Source organism: Excalfactoria chinensis, chromosome 5 (genome assembly GCF_039878825.1).
Source record: "Excalfactoria chinensis isolate bCotChi1 chromosome 5, bCotChi1.hap2, whole genome shotgun sequence".
Classification (NCBI taxonomy): domain Eukaryota; kingdom Metazoa; phylum Chordata; class Aves; order Galliformes; family Phasianidae; genus Excalfactoria; species Excalfactoria chinensis.
The window spans coordinates 37889893-37913613 of NC_092829.1; the positions used below are offsets into that span (position 1 = coordinate 37889893).

A 23721-nucleotide genomic window follows, 5' to 3' on the forward strand; every position below is an offset into this window, starting at 1 on the left:
AAATTCATATTCAGTGTAGTTATGATTGATTATATCTACACACTAATCCCAAGTGGTCGTACATTGGCTTTGCAAACAATTTACCATGATGTTCTAAAGGAGAATTATTATTTCCTAAGGTTTAAAAATTGCTTTAGTTGCAGCTTTTCTTGAAAGTCTGAGGCACCTGAGACAATGGACGGATGATCTTTATTGCTTAGCAAAAGAGGAAAACATTTCCTTAATTTCCTGTACACCAGTCATTACTGTATGTAAAACTTTTACATTGGACTTCATTTTTACCTTTTTGCATCTTCATTTGAACATGGTGAGGCCCTGAGATGGCTGTCTTTGTTCTTAAGAAGGTCAGTGCATTTTGGAATGCTGAGGACTTGTGAGAAATGAGCCATCCTGTCTGGGGTTGTTGTTTGACAGTATACTGTATCTTTTGAGTGTCTATTTATTTAAAACCTGGATTAATAAACACATGTAATCCTTCTGTCTCTAAACTGCCAAACTGAGTTAAGTGCTGTGTGTGCTTGGCAGAGAGGCAGTCTGACGCTCTTGCTGTGTGGAGAAAGTGGACTTGTTTCAGCTCTTGAGCAAGTATTTCAACATGGATTTAAATCACCCAGGCTCTTCAAAAACGTCTTTATTTGGGACTTCTTAGGTAAGTGTGAGAAAATTATACCAGAATCTGTTTATACCTTTGAAACATACACATCTGTGTTCCTTATCACTGCCACTGTGTCTCAGCTGGTGTGAACAGTGTACTTGTCAGAGGCACCTCTGCAGCTGAGTTGCTGTAAGAGCTCTTATGTCCTTGTATTGTTGAAAGAAGAAAGCATCTGTTTTCTGCCAGAGTTGACACTGTACTTGCACTGTAATTGTCATCTGTCTTTCTAGTACTGGTAGTGTAAAACAAGATTCCCTCGTGTGTATGTTTTCAGTGGGGTGGGGAATTGGCATATGGTCACACAGTACAGCATTGCTTAAAGCAATAAGTCACACTCTTAAGAGATTGAGTCATCATTCTTGTGCTGTTGTCCTGCTGGATGTTGTAATAAGGGGTTTATAAGCATACACGTTTTTTTTGAACAGCGGTCTAATTCCTTTGCCATACAACTGAATAAGTCAACTGAATACACAGAGAAGAAGTTGCTTTAAATAGTATTTCTGTGTTTTGCGTAGGTGTTCTAACATCAGTCTCCTCCTTGTATCATTACTTCAGCCCTTCAAAATTCAGTAGACGCTAGACCCGTGTTAGCACTGTTCAGGGGAAAGGAAGTAGAATTCCAGTTTTACACATGAGGAACACAGACTCAAATCACACAGGAAAAAAATTAACAAAAAACAACAAACCAACAATGCTTGGACATAATCACCCAGGAAATTCAAGGACAGGCTTTTCAATCTCGGAGGCTTAGATTCATTGTACCCTCTGTGACCCCGGTACTTGTGCTGATTTGCTACTTCTCAGATGTGGGCATTGGGCAGCATTCTGGATTTGTAAGCAGGCTTATGGGGAAAGCATCATACAGTGAGGTATTTTTAAGTATGATCATCTAAATGTGAGGGCCATGTGCCTAATTATGTTATTCCAAGCACTGGAGCTATTTTATGATGCCGTGTACGCTGATGAAACTCATTATCTCCCACCATTCTTTTTAAGAAAAAGCACAAACGTATTATGAGACCCTTGAACAGAATGAAATGGTCCCAGAAGAGAATTGGCAGACAAGAGCCAGGAACTTCTGTCGCTTTATCACTGCTATCAACAACACTCCTAGAAACATTGGGAAGGATGGCAAGTTTCAGATGCTGGTGTGTCTTGGAGCCAGGTATGAAGAAACTTTTTTAAAAATAATATTTTAATAAAATGAAAAGGATGTTGTATATTAGTCAGGTAAAGCCACATAAGTGCTGGGTTTTGCATTTTGGTTATTACTTCTAAAGTACTTTGTAACCAAAGAAGAGTCAACTAAACCCTGAGTTCTGAGGTACGTGAAGTACAGGAAATCATAGATACACAAATGAATATTGAAGAGTTGGGCAACTTGAGCCATGATAGAAGGGCAACAGGCCAGTGTAAGTAGCCTGCCTGTCCTAGCTGTCAAGGTTGGAAGATGAAAGCAGGAAACCATCACTCAGCGAGGCTTCTTCAGTTCTTGGCTGTGTGAATTTCCTTCTGCTCATTACAGAGATGGTTATGAGAAGAGCTGGGGCTATCTAGGAAACGTCTTGACTAAAAGGCAATGGAGCAGGCCAGTGGCAGTGGGCTTGCTTGGAACTTCCAGATTGCTGGAAACCATATCTTTTGGAATGAAGAGTAGAAAGTCTAGAGGTGCTTGTTTTGCATGAGGATGTCCCCTGTTTAAACAAGAGCCAGGCAGTTACTCCCCCTTTCCCCACCTTATAATAATATGTGGAGAAAGTGATAAATCAATTTGGAAGGCGAGGAACAATAAATAAATAAATAAATAAATATGAGAAATTAACTTTGCTTTATTTTTATTTTTGTTTCTATATTGCTCTATATGTCAGAGACCACCTTTTGCATCACTGGATCGCCTTGCTCGCAGACTGCCCAATCACAGCACAGATGTATGAAGACATAGCACTGATTAAAGATCATACTCTTGTGAATTCTTTGATTCGAGTGCTGCAGACCTTACAGGAGTTCAACATTACGCTGGAGGCATCTCTTGTCAAAGGAATCGATATTTGACCTCTTGTCCCACAAACAACAACAACAAAAACTGTGTTTAAAACACCACCAACAAAAAAGAAAAGCAACAAGGAGTGGATCTCGTTAGTATGCAAAAGTTCTGTCTGCCAGTACATTGTATCGTGAACTTGTTCATGGCCCTAAAATGCAACGTGGACTTTTCTTGAAGGAAACTCCAATAATAGTACAGGCAAATGGATAGAAGCTGTAAACTCAATGTAAAAAAGAGGATTTTGGTATAAATCTATTTTAGAGTTTATTTGCTGATTTGCTTTTTACACACTTTCATGTGAAAGAGATAGAGATGAGTATTGTGCAGCTTATTTTAAAGCTGCAGTATTTCCTTGCCATAGAAAAGGTGCGGTGAGCCTTTCAGCATTCTGTGAACTTGCCTTCAGATATGCTGTATGTCATAGAGCTCAATGTATACACTCCATTTCTGCTGAGAAAGGTCATTCTATAGTTTTTAAACTAATATTTTATATATTAACATTATTACCAATGTTTGATTTTTAACGTGTTGGGTCACTGTTCTGCTGCAAGGGAACTACAAATCCTCATGTGTGCTTTTTAATAGCTCCAAAGCACTGACTTGTCAACAAATCACGTTTTCCTTTATTTTTGTTATCAGTATTATTTTTAGAGAATTCCAGGAGACTCAACCACGAATTGTGCAGAGATTGGATTAATATTTTTCATATTGGTACACGATTGCACAAAAGAAGTGAAGCGTGTTTTTAACTGATGTTTTTTATTTATTTAACCTACTGTTGTGTTGTAAGTTTGTCTTAAAAAAATAATAATAATCTATGATACAACTGGCTTTGTTATGTTGCAATTCAGAATTTACAGTGCAGCCCACTTAAATCGAAAACCTGGAATCATGTGTTTATGGTGCAAAAAATGCTTCCACTTGAACCAGCCTTTTGAAGTTTGGCATGTAGTTGCTGCTGGTAACTCTCTTAACTGCTAATAAAGAGGGACGTGGGTTTCCCAAATGCTAGATGATTAAAGAAAGATGTTCGTACCCCTGCAGAATAACAACTGCAATCCTTTCAAGAAATCAAGATTTATTAATTGGTCCAAAAAGACAGTGAGTAGTACATTCTTTCTTTCTGTGTTGCATGGATGTGTCTTGTCACCGTCAGCTTCATTTGGGATGCTTTTGTTTTTAGCAGAAAAACTTAGTCCAATTCTGTGATAAAACAAACATTTTGAAGGTTTAATTTATTGAAGAGCTGGAAATTGGCAAATGCCTAAAAGGCAGCGCCGTTCATTTGAATCCTCTGATAAAAATCTCTTTGAAGTGAGTATGTGAATTAACAGGCTGATTTATCAGCACCACAAATTACTGCACAGAAATTCAGGGCTATGTATTTAAGAGGTCTCCACTGTATAAACTTCTCTCAGTATTGTCTCTCTCTGGAGAAGCAGAGTCCAAGTTTTTTGGATCATCCATTGTTGTAGTAGCTTTTCTTTACCTTCAGATTAGTGACATCTTGTGTTAGTTTTATTTCCATAATTTATAAGCATAGCACATGTATTAAATTGTTGAGTATTTTTACTTTTGTCCTATTTATTTCATAATCAAATGGAGATGTTACTTTATCACTACTATTTTTTTAATTACTATTTTTATGTTTTAAATCAGAGCAGAGTTCTGCTTTGATTGAATGATAGCATTAGAAAGGTGCAAGGGCAATATTCAAGCCACTCCTCAGGCTGGGTGGGTGTGAATTCTTTCAGCCTGGGGCTTGCAGCAGCATTTCACACAAGGATTTTCTGTGTGCATTTTTTTCAGTCTCGGAAGGGCAAAAAAATAACAAGTACTTTATTCTGAGAATTTCATGTATTCAACTTAATATTTTGGGAGAATCTTTCTGTACTCACCCCACATTGCTTATTTATATAGTAAAGATAGTATAAAACAAAAAACAAACCCTGCAGTGCTTTCAGCTCTATTTAAAAATGGTTTTACTAGGCCTGTATATTTCACAGTGGATACGTCTGTATGAAAAGAGGGTTGGATTAACCATTTTGATTGTATCATTTGAGTTGATCTGTTAAAACCGTATCTGTATCTTAGAGCAAAGTGTGGATTGATTTTCTCTTACATGAGGTAGTTAACCTTGAACTAACGTTTTTATTTATTTGCTTGCATTTGCTCATCTAATGTGGCCCGTCTAATGGCCTCGTCTTTTTGGCCTCGTTACAAGAGCGAGATACCTAGAGTGGACACAGGTCAGGGTTTGCTGGTTCCCAGGTGGTGGGCGTTCTTTGTATAGCACATGGAACTGAAACGGTCCACCAGTGACAGTATCCTGTGTGCTAAATGTTCAGATGAAAGAGATCATCATCCTGTCTCCTCAATTTATTTTTGAAGGAGAGACCATTTTATGATAGATTCTTCCTCATGGAGATGAATAGCCTAATCCCATTAAGATACAAAGCACTTTTTGCTGTAGTCTTTAATGGATGCCAAGGAAGACTGAGACATTGAATATAGCCTGGGTTCAAGTTTTGGGAAGAGACTTGGCTGGCATCTCTGCTCTGTGCGATTCAGTCCGTAGTCGCAGCCATAATCCTTATTGCTCTTCAGCGTTTGCCCCAAGCAAAGCTACTGCTCTCATTGACGTAGCATCAGCCCTACAGAATTACATTTGGATCCAGCGTTTGTTCCTTCCATGCCATTTTGCTCAATTGGAAAACACTTATATAAAGCAAATGATGTAGTCACAGTCTTCTACCCTTTAACTATGTAAAATCCATCTCCCTTCCTTAAAGTAGCATTGCAGTTTTGTGGTTGTTTTGTTTTTGGGTTTTTTTGGTTTTTTTTTTTTTTGGCTCAGAAATGAGCTGTAGTGTGATGTAACTGTAATTATTTGCTGTTACTGTTCTAAAATGAGAATTCAGGCTTGGTAGGTGTGAGTTCATGTGGCTATGCTGATGGTTATTATTGCAGTTATTGGGAAACAGATAATGTTTTTTAACTCAGCACCGAGAGTCACATTAGAGCACACATTCTGTAGATACAGAAATATAATGATAAAAAGTAAGTAGTTCCTATTGCAGTAAATGCATAGCACTACATTGGCCAAACATGTTTGCAGGCTGATACCTGATCTGAGGAAAAAACAGGCTATCTCCTATAAATTATTTGTTTGATTAATGCTATCAGAGTTGATGTGATACTTAATACAAGGATAAAAGGCAAATTAATAAAGACTCATTTGAAATACAGTAAGTTTATACAAAAAGCACCTTTATCTGCCATAAAATTAACCACCTGTGGTTAAAAACGTACTCGTGAACTGAAGATTTTTTTTTCCATTTTAAAAACCCAGATTGTTAAAATGGGCCCTGCTGATTGTGGAAGATCCATCTTTTGATGTGTTCCGGATTCACGAACATGTTAAGGTTTTGTTTCTGCAGTGAAATTCAGAGTTAACTTTTTCTGTATATTGTCAGAAGATTGTTGTCCATAGTGCAAGATGCTATAGGATACTTGAAAATACTTGAAGATACTGTAGATGTACTTCTCATCTTTGTAAATTATTTTATACCTTTAGATCGGCTGTTAGAGGAAGCATCAATACCTTATAAACCGTATATTTTACTAAGTGGGGAAATCATTGACTTTTCTTTTTTAAATGGTGGGTGTTGAAGTTTACATTATGATGGCAAAACCAGGTACTGTTCTTTTTTATTTTTCCTGTGACATTTGAATCCATTGGACATTAAATGTGAATTGGACATACACGACAGTTTTACAGTTGCTGAATTGCAATAAAATTTCTCTTCTAACATGAGAAATAGCATTAATGTGCTATTCTTAAAAGCCTCTTAATGCAGTGTAGTTGATCGTCTCTTTCCTTTTTGCCTGAATGAAGGTATGTATGCCATTTGGATGTCTGATTTAAGGTGAAGTTCATTAGAAGCCCAACTTTCATTAGCTGTTCATGCTGTAGCAACTAAGTACATGATATTATGCTCTTTGTTGTTGTTGTTCTGTTTTGTACTGCTTTGTATTTGATCTGTTCAGCCAAATGGAGCCAGCCTCCTCCCTGCTCCGGTGTAGCATTCCTGCAAGCAGCTGTCCCTGAGACATGATGACTGGGGAAGAGATGCCTACTAAGTAACTGGGGAACAGGGAAGACAGGGCCAGAGGGACTAATGTAGATCTTTGGGAGAGTGTCTGTGAGTACATACGCACGCAGGCACTGCTGTATAGGCTTTTCTCCTACCTTAGAATAAGTTCTGATCCTGATACTCAACCAAGTCTGGTGGAAGTCTCAGAATTCTAAGTTCTGGAAAAAAGTCAGTCTCCTGTATGTACCGTGTGCTCAATCTTTCTATGTGAGGGTACATAAGGAAAAGCAGAAATTGTTGGAAATGGTGTTACATGATGCTTCAGCTACAAGGTTAAGTGAGGAAAGTAGCACTGTCCTCAATCTCTGAGACTGATCGCTGCTGCATCTGTTGCAGAAGTGTGCCCATGTTGCCTTTTTCTCGCCTTTTTCACTTCATTTCTTCCTAGGATAAGATCTAATGTGGCAGTTCCAGGGCTGGAATTCCTGGGTGAAGGGTGTGCTGAAATAGAGGCAAAAGAATGCTCCCTTCTCTTTCATTTGCTTTTTAGCATGATTTGAAGCACATACTAGTGGAGTCCTCTAATCTGCGTTCATTAGATAGTGCTCAGCTTATCTCTCCTAAAAACCGGTTCTGCATGTCTTACTGTTTATTACATCTAGTTTCTAGGTTTTGAGTGGACCAGTAAACAAGCGGGAGAGGAACTCACTTCTTGTTATGCTTCTGTAGCCTATAGAACCAGGAGAGGAACTCACATGTTATGCTCCTGTAGCCTATAGTGCTTCTGCTGCCTATGTACTGGGAGCCTTATGTGCCTGTTACATGAGAAGCATGGAGAGCAAAGTCAGCTTTACCCACCTTCATCTCTTGCTTCACCCAAAATGTGATTTCCAGTGCATCCTGCTTCTGTGGGGGCTGGACAAGATGGTGCCCATGGCCCTCCCAGCCTGCCTGTCTCTGAGGTAGGCTGTGCGTAGGCCCCTCTCACTGAAACCCACTGTTAACCTGCACAGCCCAGTGCTGACTGCTGGAGCCATGTTATTGTTGTAGATCTCCACAGTGTGAGCAGTAGCTTGTAAAAACGCCTAGGCACATGGAAAGCCTAAGTGCAAAAGTCAGTGATTCATCCGAAAGGACAGCAACTGTTCAGAGCCTGGTGTGACAGCCTGGTGTACCTGTGGAGACAAGGAGGTCTTGAAAGCTCTGAGATGTTATATACATGAAAACACGTGGGTTAGTGGTTTTATCCCCAGCTCTCAGAGAAACGCATTCAACTCTCTCCACGCAGTTGGGTATGACTGTATGGAAGAGCTTCCTTGGAGCAGCACACAGTGTTTGTGACAGTCCCGATGGTCAGAGGAGGTTTGCAATGAGCAGTGCTGGCAAAATCACAGCGCATGCATTAGTACCACGGGAAGAAGCAGGAACATTTTCGGATGTACGAGCCTTTTCCAAAAGTAAAACTTCAGCATCTCTCTGCCTTAAGCATCCGGGTGGAACTGCTGTGTGCAGGAGGCTGAGACAGCTTAGGCTGGAAGGCTGCGAGGTGCCTCGAGGAGATTGCTGCTGATGGTAGGATCGCTGCGTGATGTACAAAGGTACCCTGCTACCTGTGCTGCTTGGGAAGAGGTACTTGTAGCTATTTTCCTCTCTAAAATTCTTTGATGCTGGCTATTTTTTTTTAACTACTGCCAAATCACAGCGCTGTTTGGAGTCTGCCCTAGTTAAACTGCTCCTGCTAAGTTTGTTTTTATTCCTGCTCAACACTCTTCAGTTCGTCAGGGTCAGCTTCATCTGTTCTGAGCCATGCTCTGCCCTTACGGAGCTTTGTAGTCAGCACGCCATCCCTGTGACTGCGGCTGAACGGAAATAGTTAAAAAGGGCTGCAGGGAGACATCCGAGTTGGGTCTGAGCTTCAGTCTGGTTTGTGTCTTCAAAGAGAGACTTTAATGGCAATCCTTCCTCATAAACAAATGAGCGTTACACGTTAATTATAGCCGAGATCCTTCACAAAGCACTTTGAGATTTACGTACTGAAAAATGGTTTGATTAACTAAGATAAATCTAAAACGGTTCCTGTTTGTTTTCCGAGCTGTGTGTTGAGGTCTTTTGATCTAATTCGGGCATTCCTAAACATTTCTGTCACTTTTTATTTCAGTTTACAAAAGCAAATGAGCAGCTTTGCTTTTATTGTGCCTCTGAAAGCATTGGTTGTGTGGAATTTTGGCTCTCTGTGCCTTCTCTTACTGGTTATCTGTGTGGTTGTTGTGTCTGCCATTGTTTCTTGTGATGAGTTTTATCTGGGTGAGCGTTGGTCAAGTTCCTGGAGGAAGCTGGAGGGGACGATTAAGGATGTGTAACAGCTTTTCTGTAAGGCAGCAGCATGCGGGGCACATCCTTCAATGGGAAACGCTCTCTGCATGTTGGGAGTTGCTCACAGGGACACCGTAACCAGGTGGTCCTGCATGGAGCCAGGGGCTGGACTCGATGGTCTTGGCTCCTATGAGGTGTGTGTGTGTGTGTGTGTGTGTTCCTATCACAAACGTAACTGCTTGCTCACCAGTGTGTGGAGACTGTGGGGAAAAGCTTCATTCCTTCCTTGCTTGCTGGGGGCACGTCTCGGGGCACGGCGTGGAGCTCTGTGCACATACGGATGGGTCTGACGGGGGCTGACACCGTCCCGCTGTACAATGGGTCGCTTCTCACTGGATTTTAAAAGAGAGTAACTTTGATCATTTCAGACGCAGTGAAGCCTGATGCTCCAGCGAGAAAGCGGTAATTTATAGCTCCCATTAAGGAACCGGGGACAAAGGCTGAGGGAAAGTTCCACTCCGAAGATTTACTAATGCGTATCCACCGCCCTTACAGCGAGACAGAGCAGGGCATTTCCCACAGAACAAAACAACGGAGGGTTGGAAAGGAGCATCCCCCCGCGGTCGGAGCGCCGCTCGGGCGGTTATAATGGTTAGCGCACGGAGCCCGGCCCGGCGGTACAGGGCTGGGGGCAGCCCGGCTCCGCGCACCGCAGCCGGGACGCGGCGGACTCCGAGAGCGGCTCCGGCTCCCGCAGGGGCGCGTGCTGCCCGGACACCTGCGTGCGGCGCGGCCGCAGGTGCTGGGAGGGCTTCACGTGGGCGGGGGGCAGCGGAGCCGCCGGGGCGGGAGGGACGGCCCGGCCCCCGCACGAGGCCCGCCCAGCCCCGCGCCCGCTGTCGGCGCGAGGCGGTCCCGCGGCACCTCCCTCCGCCGCCTCCACCCGCCCGGCAGCGGCAACCGCAGCGCCGCAGCCTCCGCCGCCGCAGCGCCACCGATGGGGTCCGGCGGCCGCCCGAGCGCGGCGGGGGCGCGGGCGCTGCCGCTGCTGCTCCTGCTGCTGCCCGCGCCGGGCCACGCCGCCCCGCCGCCGCCCGGTGAGTGCCGCGCGTTAACGCCGCGCTCGCTCGCCGCCGCGCTCTGCAACGAGCCCGTCGGTGCGCGCCGGGACCGCGGACCGGGCAGGTGCGTCCCCCTCCCCGACCCCCCGCCCCGGGGCCGAGTCCCGCGGCCGTCGCAGCCCGTGCGTGCGCTGCGTCCCGCACCTGAGCCCCGCTGCGCGCTGCTCGACTCCGCGAGGGGTTAACGAGCGCTTCCAGAAGTTGGCAGCGCCGCGGTACCTACAGGCGTGTTCCGTGACTGCAAATGAAAGAGAGAGATGAATGCTGTGATTGTGAACGGGAGAGGTGTTGGCTGAAATTCCCGGCTAGAAAGCGATCCCCCTCTAGAAGCGGTTGGCTACGGAAGGAGTCACCTTCTGCTGCCGTTCTGCAGCCCATCCTGCTGCTCCGGCAGCCGCTCTCTAATCTGCGTGGGCTGCGCGGGCGCTCCTCCTGCAGCTCTCCCTCTCTGCCGGCTGCTGGAAGCCTCCTGTATGCGTCTGACTTCTGCCGAATGGAGCCGACGTCTCTGCTGCCCGTGACGGCTCTTCCTCTCCTCCTTCTCTCTGTGCTTCTCCATCCCCAGGACTTGCTCCTGTCCGTGTTTCTCTCTCTCCCCATTTCCTCTGCCCCGAAGCTCCCACGCGGATGTTGGCGTGCCGTGCTCTGATGGCTGCTCACAGACACCGCTTTTGTATTTAAAAAGATTGGCGCTGATAATAGCTTACGCGTCAGTGCAATGGTAAGTCGGTGCTTCAGTGCGCCGGGGTCGGTGCCACTCGGATATCGCAGTTCTGTAAAGTCCTTCCATCGGTTTGAGGTCAGTGGCATCCTGAGAGCAATGGCACGGGTGTGTCAGAGCTCCTCCAGCAACTGTGTCTGGTACCCAGGAGGATCACTGTGCTCCTCCTGTTCTCCATCCCTCCGTGCAGAGGTACAGCCACGGCTCCTTCTGCTCGCTGTAGAATCTCTGTGGAGCTGTCAGCTAACCCTCACGGAGTTCCCAGCGTAGATGTATTTATCCATGGGTACATAACTGCAGCACAGGCTGACCCCAGTTTCTCACAGATCCATTGGTGTCCAGGTACAGCCAGCGTACACATGTAAGCTCAGAGATGGTTTCTGCATGTTTCCGCCTCCGACTGCAAACACGTGCATGCATGCCTGCCTGCAGCCCGACACCACACGGTCTGCAACGTGTGCAGGGCGTGTGCCCCCTTCCCCACCCCTGGCACCCCCTGACCCTGCTGTCTCTTTGCAGATGTGGATGAGTGTGCCCTGGGGCTGGATGATTGCCACCCGGACGCCATTTGCCAGAACACCCCCAAGCTGTACAAGTGCATGTGCAAGGTTGGCTACACCGGCGAAGGGAAGAAATGTGAAGGTAACGTGACAGCAGCTCTGAGTGTACAGAGGCATCTCTCTCCCTTCCTGTAAGGTTCTGAGCTACCTGAACGTGTGAGAAACACTTCCTGCCAGCAGCATAGAGGCAGAATGTGGGCTTTGTAAGCAATTTGCTGTGATCTCCCACGTTGTAGCACATATTTTGTGAATACTGCTGTTCTGAAGCGAATTATCCATGTCAAATGCGTGTTAACAGACGTGGATTTTGAGCACATGAAAGATTTTGGTGCGAGTGATGACCTTCAGCACAGAGTTCCCCAGAATAACCGTATGATGTGTTCATGTGAGCTGTCAATCAACTTGCATTCTGCTCTGATGGGCCATGACAGTGATCTGGTGATACAAGCATTCTGACTTCCCCTTGTGTACTGTTACCCTTTGATGGTGTCATCTTACTCCTGTCTGCTGCAGGGAGCCCAGAATGCAGCCTCTGACTGTTCAGAAGGCCTTCAGATGGAGCTTTCAGCCATTCCTTTGTCAGGCAGCCTTGTAAAGATGAGATTACTAGAATTTACTGTGATGTTACATGTGAAAACATGAAATATTCCTAAGGCAAAACAGAAAATTAAGGAAATGTGTCTTAAAACAAGGAGGATGACTTATTCTCCAGGATGTTCCTAAAGTCGGAATACCTTCTGTGTTTCTTGATTGCGGAATCAAAAAGAGCCGGTGACATGGCTTTTAGCCTAGCAGTGTCACTTGGTCTTGCCATTAGCCTGTTGTTTAATCAGCAGCCTTAAAACCTTGGGCTGTGAAATAAATCCACATGGCAGTTGCAGGGTATTTTGTCACGTTTTGGGGACGTTCAGCGTGTGACACGTTAAACATGCTCTATTTGCAAGACAACGGCAATCTGGGGCAGCAGCTGATGTTGACATTTATGTGGTCATGTCACAAAGTGTCTGTAACACATCCATCATACTGACTTTTGCTTTATTCGTTAGACATTGATGAATGTGATAACGACTTCAATGGAGGCTGCGTCCACGAGTGCTTCAACATCCCTGGAAATTACCGCTGTACCTGCTATGATGGCTTTATGTTGGCTCACGATGGCCACAACTGCCTGGGTAAGGAGTGTGCTCATGAACGTGGTGACTGGGGGTGCTAAGGTAACGATAACTGCATCTCTATGAGGTGGTGGTCATCAGCTACGCTTCATCAGCTTGTCTGGTGGTGAGTGGTGCTCGCAGATCTAGGGCTTACAAAGCCTCACTAGCATTGCCTCCTACAAAGTCTGCAACTCACACTCTCTCTTCTTTTATGTTTTTATTTTTGACTTTCTTTTGGAGTTTGGTAAGTTCCTCTCTCCTGCAGCACACCACACATGGATGTTCCCTGGAAGACTTCCATGCCAACGTCAGTTTTGGGAAACTGGCTCCCATAGCATAGTTTTAAGACTATGGCTGGCTTAGCTGGGTCATTTCCCAGTGGTTAATGGCACATCACAAGGGGGTGTCAGACCATCCCTGGGTGACAACAGGAAAGCTCTGGAATCTCCAGTGGAGTTGTGTTGAGCTTTACCTGCTGCAGAACCGCAGACTGACTTTGTTAGAGTGTAAGCTGAGCAGAGGATGAAGTTGCCAAATCTCAAGTATTTCACTAAAGGAGGCAGAGAGGGAGGCAAAGTATCTGCTGATGCTTTAACTTATTAGGAAGGACGTCTTATTTTTCTCTGGCGCCTTTGTGTAAACACACCAGAGTTCAGATGAGGTTACCAGGGAGGGCTGAATGTGAGCTGACGCGCTGCCTCTTGCAGTGGCACCAAAGGGTGCTGTTCTAGAAAGTGCTTCAACTGACTTGTTTGGGATCAGCAAGGCACAGGCATAACTTTGACCAAAATCTACCACCTGTTACATTGCTGGGAAGCTGCTCGGAGTTGCGTGGCAGACTTTCCAAAATAAAATGCCACTGACATACAATGAAGTCTTTACCACTGACCAGCCAATTGTTGAGATGTGATGTAAACTTTAAATAAATATTTTGGCATGCAGCAAATTGGATCACATCTTCTCTTAATCTGTTTATTTACTTTGTTCACACCACGGTCGTTCCCCTCTCACCCTCATTTTTGAAGATCTCAGCTGTGTGCCTGGGTTTTAGCCAAATAGACAATTACTTGTTGGAAAGAGATGATATTTTGTAAGCTTTCCAAGGCCTGTAAGACAGAAACATCTGCTGGAGTTCAAAACCGTGGTGCTGAAGGCTTATGGTGGCTGTTTATTCACGATTGTTTGCACATTCACATCACTGTAGAGCTCTAGAATACTCTGCTTCTCTGTGATAGGCATATGACAGCCACCGTTGTTGCTATGAGCAGGTCACATTCTTTCGCATCCAATTGGCTAACTCACTGCCTTCAGCAGAAATTAAATCTGTTGTAATGCTGCATTATGCTTCTTACTAAAAGCCTTTCTCTTCTCCTTTTTTTTCCCATTTATTTATTTATTTTTTTTCTGGGAGGCAGCTGTTTTATGCCAGAAATACCGAAGTGTTAAATTAAAAACATTGTGCTATTATCACAGGAACAATGAACAGAACGGAGAGCAAACGTGGTATTCCATAGGAACTTACAGATGGAACCAGTGCTTTCCCTAAGTAATGCTTGGCCTTGTGGATTGTTCAGATGCTGAGCATTTTTGCTTCCTGTCCAAACTGGCATCTCTGAAAATTGGGATAGGATTTTGTAGTTATTTATTTGTTTTTTACTGGCAGAGGTTACAAAAGTCTGCAGCAATTAAGGGATAAAATGGAAGATCTGGAATTCTGATGAACATCCTGTTGCTCAGAAGGTTTTTCTATTCTTTGTTTCTCCTGGTTGTCTTGCAAGTAGAGTGTTTCTATAGTCTAGTACTGTTGAAATTCTATGTAATTTAAAATTGACATTAAACCTATTTTCAGGGCACAGGCTTTTGTCCTTGACTGTCATTAGGCAACACAACAGCTCCTTGGTGGTAAGCTAATGACCTAAGGTTGGGGATAATAGATCAAACTGAGCGTCAGAAATGATGTGATGTGTGACTTGTATCCAAAGTGAAGGTAAGGGGGAAGAAGAGGCATGTTTTATATTTAAGCCAAATTGATTTTGGAGCTGATGTTTGATTTTGTTCCACCTTTGCATCAGAATGAGGATTTTTCCTGAGAACTGCCTTATACTGCTTGCATGGATTTGAAGCTGAAGTTGTGTCCTGCAGAGACAGAGTGATACGTGTATGCTCAGACTAGATGTGAGCATGCTAGGTTGCTTAGTGGTAGTACTCTGCAGCTGCTCCAAGATGAAGCATGTGTTCTACATGGAGTATGGAGCTGTGCTGGTACTTTGCTCCTGACTGCCCTGAAACTGCTCTGATGTTGGTCAGATTGGCCATCCTGGTGACTGACTGGGCCGACTGCAAGCAGGAGGAGCAAAAATATACTTTGCAATGATGCTGGAGCAACAGACTGGTCAAAATAGTCTTAGGTGCCTGGTGGTGATGGCCTTAAGTTGCACTGGAGAGATTCCAATTGGATATTAGGAAATATTTCCTCTTAGAAAGAGTGGTGAGGCGTTGGCACAGGCTACCCAGGTAGGTGGTGGAGTCGCCATCCGTGGAGGTGTTCAGAAGCCGTACAGATGTAGCACTGAGGGACGTGGTTAGTGGGCGTGGTGGGGATGGAAAGTTGGACTGGAGGATCTTCGTGGTCTATTCCAACCTAAGGGATTTTTCTGATTGCTACAGGATAGATATAAACCTGATCTTTTTTTTCTGTCTTTCAGATACAGATGAATGCATGTTCAACAATGGTGGCTGCCAGCATGTTTGTGTCAACACAGTGGGGAGCTATGAGTGTCGCTGTAAGGAAGGCTTCTTTCTCAGTGACAACCAGCATACGTGCATCCACCGCTCAGAAGGTACTGACTGCCTCCCCCCAGGCTCCAAGCAGGAGGTTTTGACAAAAGTTCGCTGCAGTCTCTACAGCAGCTTCAAAAGTACTTTGAGTCTGAGTTTTTCAAGGCTGTGAAGGGTCTTGAAGTCCTAATTCCTTTTAGAAGGAACGGTGTGTCAGGATCTTCTAAGTGACTTTGAAGGCACTTCACATCCCTTATATCTCTTTGATCCCATCTGTATGTCTGTATGTTGTACCTCCTAAAGACAGTACTACTGTTCCCAGTGTATTTTATGCTCCATTACATAGGTGAACTACATCCTGTTACAGGGAATGTCAGCACACTGAAGAACAGTGAGCTCTGGCCATTTTCACTTTGGTTCCAGTACCTATATTACCCCTAGGTACCTTTTAGGTTCCCTGTATAGTGTTTAGGTTTCAGTTAGGAGATTTATAGTTTGTCAGCCCCAAAGGTATTCAAATCCTGTTCTTTGTTTTGAGTAAAACCTTTATGAAGCGACCTTTGAGAGATCAGAGAGCCTTGGATGTCTAATTAGATATCAGGTTGAACAAAATTATTTTGGATGCCCTTGAGGAATACTTTAAAGTGGTTGCTCAGATCAGGGATTTGTCCATTGAACTGTATGGTGAATATCTTGCTCAGAAGTATTTAAGGCTGGAAAGCTTTCTTTAATCTAAGACTTATCGTTGGCATGACTATAAGAGGAATCTGAGCATGAATAAACAAATCTCACTTTAAAAATCCCCATACTGAGGAGATCAGCCTTTTTAGACATATATGGCCATCCAGAGATGCGTGCATTGAGATGGCTGTCATCTGATGTAACTGAATTGATCTCTTGTTTGAATTTGTTTTATCAGCTTTTCTGGTAACAGACTTGGTCTCATGGAGGTTGGCTGATACAGGGTGATTTCTCAGGCCATTGCTCAGAGCAGCAGGCTGCAGTGGCAGGACAGAGCTTTTCCCTTCACATTTCTGTGTTTGCTAGCAGTGGTGTATGTTTATGTGCATAGATGATGGATGAATCCAAGAATGAAGATCAGTTGCTTCAACTCCTCACCTTGTCTGATGCCAAGAGAGGAGAAGCTTCCAACTCTTTTTATTTGTTACTTCTTGAGTATACTCTACTCCCTCTCTTGAGCTGACAGCAGTAGTATTCCCTGTCATTAATAATTAATAATTTAATTATTAATTATTAAATTATTATTATTTCATAATAAAATTATTATTTCATAATAATTTGAATTCTTGATACCGAAATACAGAAGTGGTGGTTTTGGTTTTTAAAACTACTTTTTTTTTAGGCCGTAGCTCTGTGACTGTTTACCCTCTGCCCCTTTCTGCAATACTGTGAAGAAGCACTCCATGGAATTCCCCACTATTTTTAATCTTGGGTGGGCAGGTCTGCTGTAAGCCAAATCTCATTGCTGTATCTCTTCCCCTCACTTTGTTCTCTCCTTTTCCACTCATTGCTAAGTCTCTGCCTTGCATATTTATCTGTCAGTGCATATCCTTTATTAGTTCTCTCTTGAGACATCACAGCATCAATCTAGTCAATGTTTGCCACCTACTGCCTAGCCCACCTATTTAGTTCTGTTTCTTATCTGCAGCGTATGTCAGTATCTCCTTCCCTGTCTCTCAGCTCAGTTAAGAGTGCACACTCTTCTTAGAGGTTTGCAATACTGGAAAATGAGTGAACGGCAGATTGAAGAAATGCAGAGGCTTGAGGCTGCTGTATTCCTTCTGAGGACCAGGGTTATTAGGAAGCCTCAGGCTTACTGTCTCTTCTGAGTTTATTTGTTCGTATCTCCTGGGTTCCCTGTCACCTATTCCAGGACTGTGAGGCAGAACTCAAGGTCGGGTAGCTACCAGAGGAGAGTCTGATAATTCATTTAAGTTGACTTTCAGCTGGTATGATCATGTTGGTCTGGTGTGTGGGATGCTCTGAGGTTTGTGATGGTTCTGCCTGGCCCCTGCTTAAACCATTTGAACTCTCTGCCTTGAAGTTGTGCAAAATCATATTTTCCCCTAGAATTTCTGCTTTGAACAAGCTATTTCTCAATATGTGAGAGAATGGATTTACACTGGGAGGCAGTTGCTCTGTCTGGCAGGACAGCTGTACCATTGTAGCTTGTTTTTGTGTTTAACTTTCATGTTAGGGAATAGAAAAAAGAAGGAAAGTATAGAATTTTCACTAGAAAAAAGGTTCATCTTGAAGTGGCTATTGATATTTATGACAGATTTTACCACTGGCTAACATCCTAAAGGCCATCAGAAAGGACTGCTCTCACTTGTGGTCCTCTGGGCCAGGCAGGCTCTGGATTCTGTTCCCTAGTCTAGGGCTGTGGCAGCCCAGTGACTCCTCCTTCCCCAGGGACTTGTGTGCCAGCAGGGTAAGATCTGCTGCTCGAGAAGTTGTGTGCCTGGGAAGTACAAGGTGTGGGACTGGACCACAGTGTGACACGAGAACAGATCTGGAACAGCGTGACCTTGTGACCTGGAAGACTGCGCATCTGTGATGGAGTCTGCAGGCAAACAGCGCTTGGCGTTGTACATTTCTGTAATAGATCCTTGTAAAACAGGTCCAAGTGGAAAATATGCTCTTCTACACCTTTGGAAATTTGCAGCAGATCCATAGTAAATGCTAGGAAGCGTGGGTGTATTTCTCTTCTATAAAATGCTCTTTCAGATCAGCTAGATTTTGGTGGATTTGGTCATGTACCTTGTTATGCTCTGATATTATATTGTGTGCTGGTTTGGAAAGTGCATTTCTAGCTTTCCGTGGAGACCTGATTGAACTCTGCTAGCTCAGAAATGAGCAATCCCCAGGTCAGCACTTAAACCATTTGTCTGGTATCAGTGAGGTTCACTGAAGTACCTGCTTGAGAGATTTCCCACTTGGAGATGTGACAAAACCAAAAAATTCCAAACCAAACAACAACGACAACTTTGCTAACAGAAATTAAGCTGCTAATTCTCTTAATGCTTTCTGACAACACTGAGTTAATGGACCAAATTATACTGCACGTTTAAGTACGGAGATGTCATGAAAACAAGAGTTAATGAGGCTAATTTGTGGTCTCATGGATTGTCCCATTTCTTGAATGACAGCACTTAATGGATGGCAGCTTTCATGTAGGCTCCTTGGGCTGCGTCTGTGTGCTGCAGGATTTAAGTGTCATTGTCTTGTTAGACCTCTAAGGGTTCTCACTGTGGGAAAGGAATCAAAAAGCCAGTAGAGCAGAATAATCCAGGCTCTGCAACATCCATTCTATTGTTACTTAAAGCTTTCTTAGCAGAGAAAGGGTGCCGTAGTTGGTTGCGTGCCGAGCGAGGGCCTAACTGAAGTGTAATGGGGTAATGACAAGGAGCTGACCTCTGCTTTTCATTACAGTGGTTTTATTTTCATTTAGGAGATTCCTTCTGCAGTTTTGTAGCAATAGAGAAGGTTTCAGCAAAACTGTGCTCCCAGCTATCAGAGTCAAAAATGATGTGATGTTTTTATGAGGTGCACCAGGAAGAAGAAAGCCACTGGTGTCACCTTGCTTTTAATTTGGGCAGATACTGGGTACCAAATCGTGACCCACTGTGAGGTGTGCAGAAATAGAAAACAGTGTGATAATCTTCAGTGGGATTATTTAGAGAATTTTTCTTGAAATAAAGAAAAAAATTGCCATACAGCATAGGTAGAGTTTGCACGTCTGTCTGGTCACTGTTTGGTCATTGCTTTGGGAGTCAGCTGTGTAGGCCAATCAGTGATTGGAGTGGGAATGATGAAGGAGACTTGATAGCAACTTTTCAGTATCTAAAGGGAGGCTGTAAGAAAGAAGGAGACAGGCTCTTTTAGCTGGTTCTGTTGTTAGGACAAGGGGAAATGGTTTCAAACTAAAGAAGGGGAGATTTGAGCTGGATGTAAGAAGAATGATTCTTACAATAATGGTAGTGAGGCATTGACACAGGTTGCCCAGAGAGGTGGTGGATGCCCCATCCCTGGAGACATAAAAGCTCAGACTGTATGGGGCACTGAGCACCTGACCTAGCTGTGGGTGTCCTTGCTCATTGCACAGGAGTTGGGCTAGATGGCCTTTAAGGGTCCCTTCCAACTCAAACAATTCTGTGATTTGTCTGACATCTTATGATGTTCCTGTGTCTGGTGAGCCTTCATTTTAATCCGAGAACTAAGAACTTCTCTTTAGGCTTTGAACATGCCATGTACCAACTACCTTGTGTTTTTTGCTAAAGGTTTTATGAACATAAATATAAGGTGAGAGTGTTAGACGAGAATGTAGATGCTGCACAAACCTAGGGCTGCTGCTTTTTGTCTTTGCAATCAAAGAACATGGGCGCAGGAAAGATCACTGCTGGAGAAGCCACTGGCTTTGTAGGACTGGACTTTCTGTCTTGCTAGTATGTAAGCTCATGCTTTTTGCTCTAATGCTGTGGAGCCTTCCCAGAAGTTGCAAGTGATGGCTGTCTGTGTTGGGCTGATCTTATTTGCTTGTTGCCTGCACACGGAATTGCTGATGATGCTGATGCTCTTGCTTTTGTCTGTTTTGCAGAAGGCATGAGCTGCATGAATAAAGATCATGGCTGTGCCCACATCTGCAGAGAAACACCCAAAGGAGGGGTTGCTTGTGAATGCCGACCAGGATTTGAGCTGTCCAAGAACCAGAGAAGCTGCATTTGTATGCAACATTCTGCATATGGTTATGGTTTTCCGAAGTAAACAGCGTTCTCTTTGTGGTGGTGTGGGATTTTATGTGTTACAGCAAAACTGGTGTGACACGTCTTAAGATTGCTTTATGGCTAAACCGGAATCAATAGCTTTGCAGGACACTTTTGCACCAATCTATAATTTGCCAAAGAATATGTAGTTTGGAAGTTGTACCATCGTCTAAGTTCAGCTCCACAAGAGAACTGTGCACTGTTTGAGTCTCAGATTTTTTGAGGAAGTGGACATGATAAGAAGGTGTATTGGATGGCCAGATGGAGACAAAATGGGGTGCTGTCTTTTAAAGATGCTGGAAGTACTTGTGAAGTCTAACGTATATTTTCTTCCTAGTAACATGCAATCATGGAAATGGTGGCTGTCAACATACATGTGATGATGCTGATAATGGGCCTATTTGTGGATGTCACCCCAAGTACATCATGCATATGGATGGGAAAACCTGCCTGGGTCAGTATGTAGAGGAGAGGAGTAGTATTTGCTGATGACCAACTTGAGTGGTTTGATATGACTGTATGTTCATGGCTAATGTTCCTCTTACTAGTAGAGCTAGAAAACGTCAAGGAATTCAAAGCTAAAAAACTTGCTAGTGCATGAGTGAGCTGGTTGGATCCAGGCAACTTTTGCTTCCCTATGTAAGTAGCTACCTCATGTTACTGCAGCCTGTAATTAGTACTGGTCCCTTTGAAACACAAAGCTTGTCACTAACCAAAGAAGATTCCTTTCTTTCTAGGATTTTCAGATCAAGTTTCTTGAACAGCATGAGCCATAGAGTGTAACCAAAGCAGTACATATGTTAAAACCAGAACTCTGAATTCAATTAAAGGACAAGTTTTGAAAAGCAGTTATCCAGTGAGGAAAGCACTTGAGACCTATAAACCAGTCTCTGGGAGACTTTGTAGCCTGTTGATTGAAATCAATAGCTCAGGCAAAACTGCTTGTCCTTTCGTTAGTCTGTAATAGATGATGACAGCATGATCGTAAGAGAGCAGCTCATGACAGTTCAGTTGGTTCTTTCATCTTGTTACTGTTCACCACATCAGTACTGCATTTTCTGTTTACCAGACTTGAGAATACCGAAACAGACATGAGTTGCATGGAAGCAACCACATATTCCCATGGCTTTGGCTGAAGGGTCTTCGTGGTTTTCTTTCTTGCTTTTTTTTTTTTTTTTTTCTTTAAAAATTTTATTTATACCTAATTAGATCCAACTGTCTCTGATTAATTCAGTGCGTGATGTTGCCATTTTCTTGTCTGTGCATATGGATATGAGGTTTCTGGTCAGGGCATATTTGCTCATCTGCTTTTTTCTTGTTCCTTGCTTGTAGAGAGGGAAGAGGCTGCTGTCGAAGTTCCAGAGGGCAACACTACAGGAGGAGCTGATGTGGACAAGCGGGTTAAGCGACGCTTACTCATGGGTAAAAGTGCTTATCCAAAATAATTTTGCTGCTTTTGAAACCTTTTACATTGAATATTTGTTCTTTTTTTTTTTTTCTTTTTTTATTTTCTTTTTTTTTTTATTTTTATTTTTATTTTTTTTTTAATTTGTCCAAATCAGTTCCTGGATGAGTTCTCTGTTCCCAGAGGTGTTAAAGGCCAGCATGGATATGGCTCAGGGCAGACTGATCTAGTGAGTGGCAACCAGCCCACAGTGGGGGAGTTGAAACTGAATGATCTTTAAGGTCCCTTCCAACCTAAGCCGTTCTGTGAATTCTGCTCACGGTGCCACAGTACCCTTTAAAGACAGACATAAACCATGAGCAACTTTGTACGTTGTTTGTGATTGTCAGCAGGAAGATCAGGAACTTGCCCTCAAAGTACCATGTGCTTCCATGGTTCTACTTCACCATGGGAACACAGAACAGTTCCTTTCTGTGCTATGGCTGTTCCAACTGATTGTGGAGGGGCAGTGCTTCACCTGTTTCTCTTCAGTTAAAGGTACACCTGTGCATGGAAGAGAACTGGCCCCAGTGATGAAAAACCCAGAGGCAGTATGTCAGTCTGTAGAGTCTCCATGAAAAACTGTGTGTAGCTGAGGCAACATATAGATTTGACAGTTGCTTGTGTACAAGGGCTGCTCTGAAAGTGTCGCCTCCTGTTCTGTGATGCTGGCCCACAATGTCAGAGATGGATATCAGTGATGTGGCAGTAGAAGTTGAGCCCTCCCACCCAATTCCCACTACATGTTGTTGCTGTACAAAAGAGAGCAGCAGAGGGGCAGTCTTACAGAATGGCGTCTCAAATGGAAGCGAGGATGAAGTGAAGATATGTCATCAAATTCCTTCATGAGGAAAAAAGATGGCACCCACTAACATACATCAATGATTGTTCAGTGTTTCTGGAGACTGAAGTGTGGATGTGAGCAGAGTGAGGCTTTTGGAGTGAACTATAGGCTGAATGTGGTTGAACATCAGCGTGCTTAGAACTGTGGCTTGTATCATGTGATGTTTCTTACCATTATAATATCCCTGAGCAAACATTGGTAGGTTTCTGTTTGTTTGTGTTGGCTAGAAACATGTGCAGTTAATAATGGTGGCTGTGATCGTACGTGTAAAGATACATCAACCGGAGTTCACTGCAGCTGTCCTGTTGGATTCACACTTCAGTTTGATGGGAAGACATGCAAAGGTGGGTTTTGACATGTGTGTGCTAGCAACTTGCATACTCATCTCCAAGTGGAATCCAGTGTGTGGAGGAAGGCTGGTATTTGTAACGTGATCCCAGGAGGCACTGCAGCTAGGAGCGATGCACTGTTTCCGTGTGAGAGCATCGCGGTGTATCACATGCAGAAATCCACCCTGCTCTCCTCTCACCAAGATGGCCTTGTTATGGACCTGTGAGGGCTGGGAGGAATAGAGCTCAGAGGTGTAGGTTTATAGGTTCTTAGAAGCATACGGTTCCATTGTCTGCTATCCATATTCAACAGGGTATTACAGAAATCTGTAAGTAAATGTTAGAGTGTAGTTCAGAGAAGCCTGAGTAGAATTACGCTGTTTCAAGCAGCTCTTAGGATAATTAGAATACTGGCAAGGAGAAAAAGGGTGTTTGGTAATATATTGGAACATATTTTCCTATAATTAAATGTTAAGATTATAATGAAATGTTCTGCTAGGCAAAAATGATGGAATCCCCATGCCCGAGTCAATTAACATTAGCTAAAGGACTTGCTTTAATGCTGGCATGGAAAGGACAAATCAGGAATTCCCTCGAGTCACATTTCTGCAGGGCTTAGGAGGAGGAAAATTAGGAGAGAAGTTTGAAAGGGCTAAAACCTGTTGGAGAGCATTTAAGTCAAGTGTTTCCAAACAGAGCTTGGGGAAGTGGTCTTATGTGCATATATATACTGAAACATAGCTGACAGAAAAACAGATGAATGAAAGCAGTAACACAATCATGAGGCTGAACTGGCCAGGTCATTCTTAAGAGCTGGATCTAACGTCAAGATTTGTGATAGGTTTATTAGATTTTGTTTCTGGGCTTCTTCCCCACC

General features: G+C 43.7%; 3 protein-coding genes across 7 annotated transcripts in view; 2 read left to right on the plus strand and 1 right to left on the minus strand.

Moving 5' to 3' along the window:
- Nucleotides 1–6517, plus strand: part of DENND5A (DENN domain containing 5A) — a 55258-nt gene extending 48741 nt beyond the window's left edge. For all 4 annotated transcript variants that reach the window (XM_072339073.1, XM_072339071.1, XM_072339070.1 and 1 more), the window contains 3 exons: nucleotides 526–649; nucleotides 1652–1820; nucleotides 2524–6517. In XM_072339073.1, coding sequence (XP_072195174.1) covers nucleotides 526–649; nucleotides 1652–1820; nucleotides 2524–2707 — 477 coding nt within the window. In that variant the 3' untranslated portion in view covers nucleotides 2708–6517. The remainder of the gene's footprint in view (nucleotides 1–525; nucleotides 650–1651; nucleotides 1821–2523) is intronic.
- A 1290-nt stretch (nucleotides 6518–7807) lies between these two features.
- On the minus strand, nucleotides 7808–11145 carry LOC140253470 (uncharacterized). The gene is made up of 3 exons (XM_072339077.1): nucleotides 10584–11145; nucleotides 10375–10468; nucleotides 7808–9501 (listed from the first exon to the last, which is right to left on the minus strand). The coding sequence occupies exons 1-3, from the start codon at nucleotides 11038–11040 to the stop codon at nucleotides 9333–9335; spliced, it is 720 nt and encodes a 239-aa protein (XP_072195178.1). The 5' UTR covers nucleotides 11041–11145; the 3' UTR covers nucleotides 7808–9332.
- SCUBE2 (signal peptide, CUB domain and EGF like domain containing 2) overlaps nucleotides 10107–23721 on the plus strand; it is a 37886-nt gene continuing 24271 nt past the window's right edge. For both annotated transcript variants that reach the window (XM_072339075.1, XM_072339076.1), the window contains exons 1-8: nucleotides 10107–10206; nucleotides 11471–11593; nucleotides 12558–12683; nucleotides 15371–15505; nucleotides 20062–20187; nucleotides 20565–20681; nucleotides 21560–21649; nucleotides 22743–22859. In XM_072339075.1, the coding sequence (XP_072195176.1) occupies nucleotides 10107–10206; nucleotides 11471–11593; nucleotides 12558–12683; nucleotides 15371–15505; nucleotides 20062–20187; nucleotides 20565–20681; nucleotides 21560–21649; nucleotides 22743–22859 (934 nt within the window). The remainder of the gene's footprint in view (nucleotides 10207–11470; nucleotides 11594–12557; nucleotides 12684–15370; nucleotides 15506–20061; nucleotides 20188–20564; nucleotides 20682–21559; nucleotides 21650–22742; nucleotides 22860–23721) is intronic.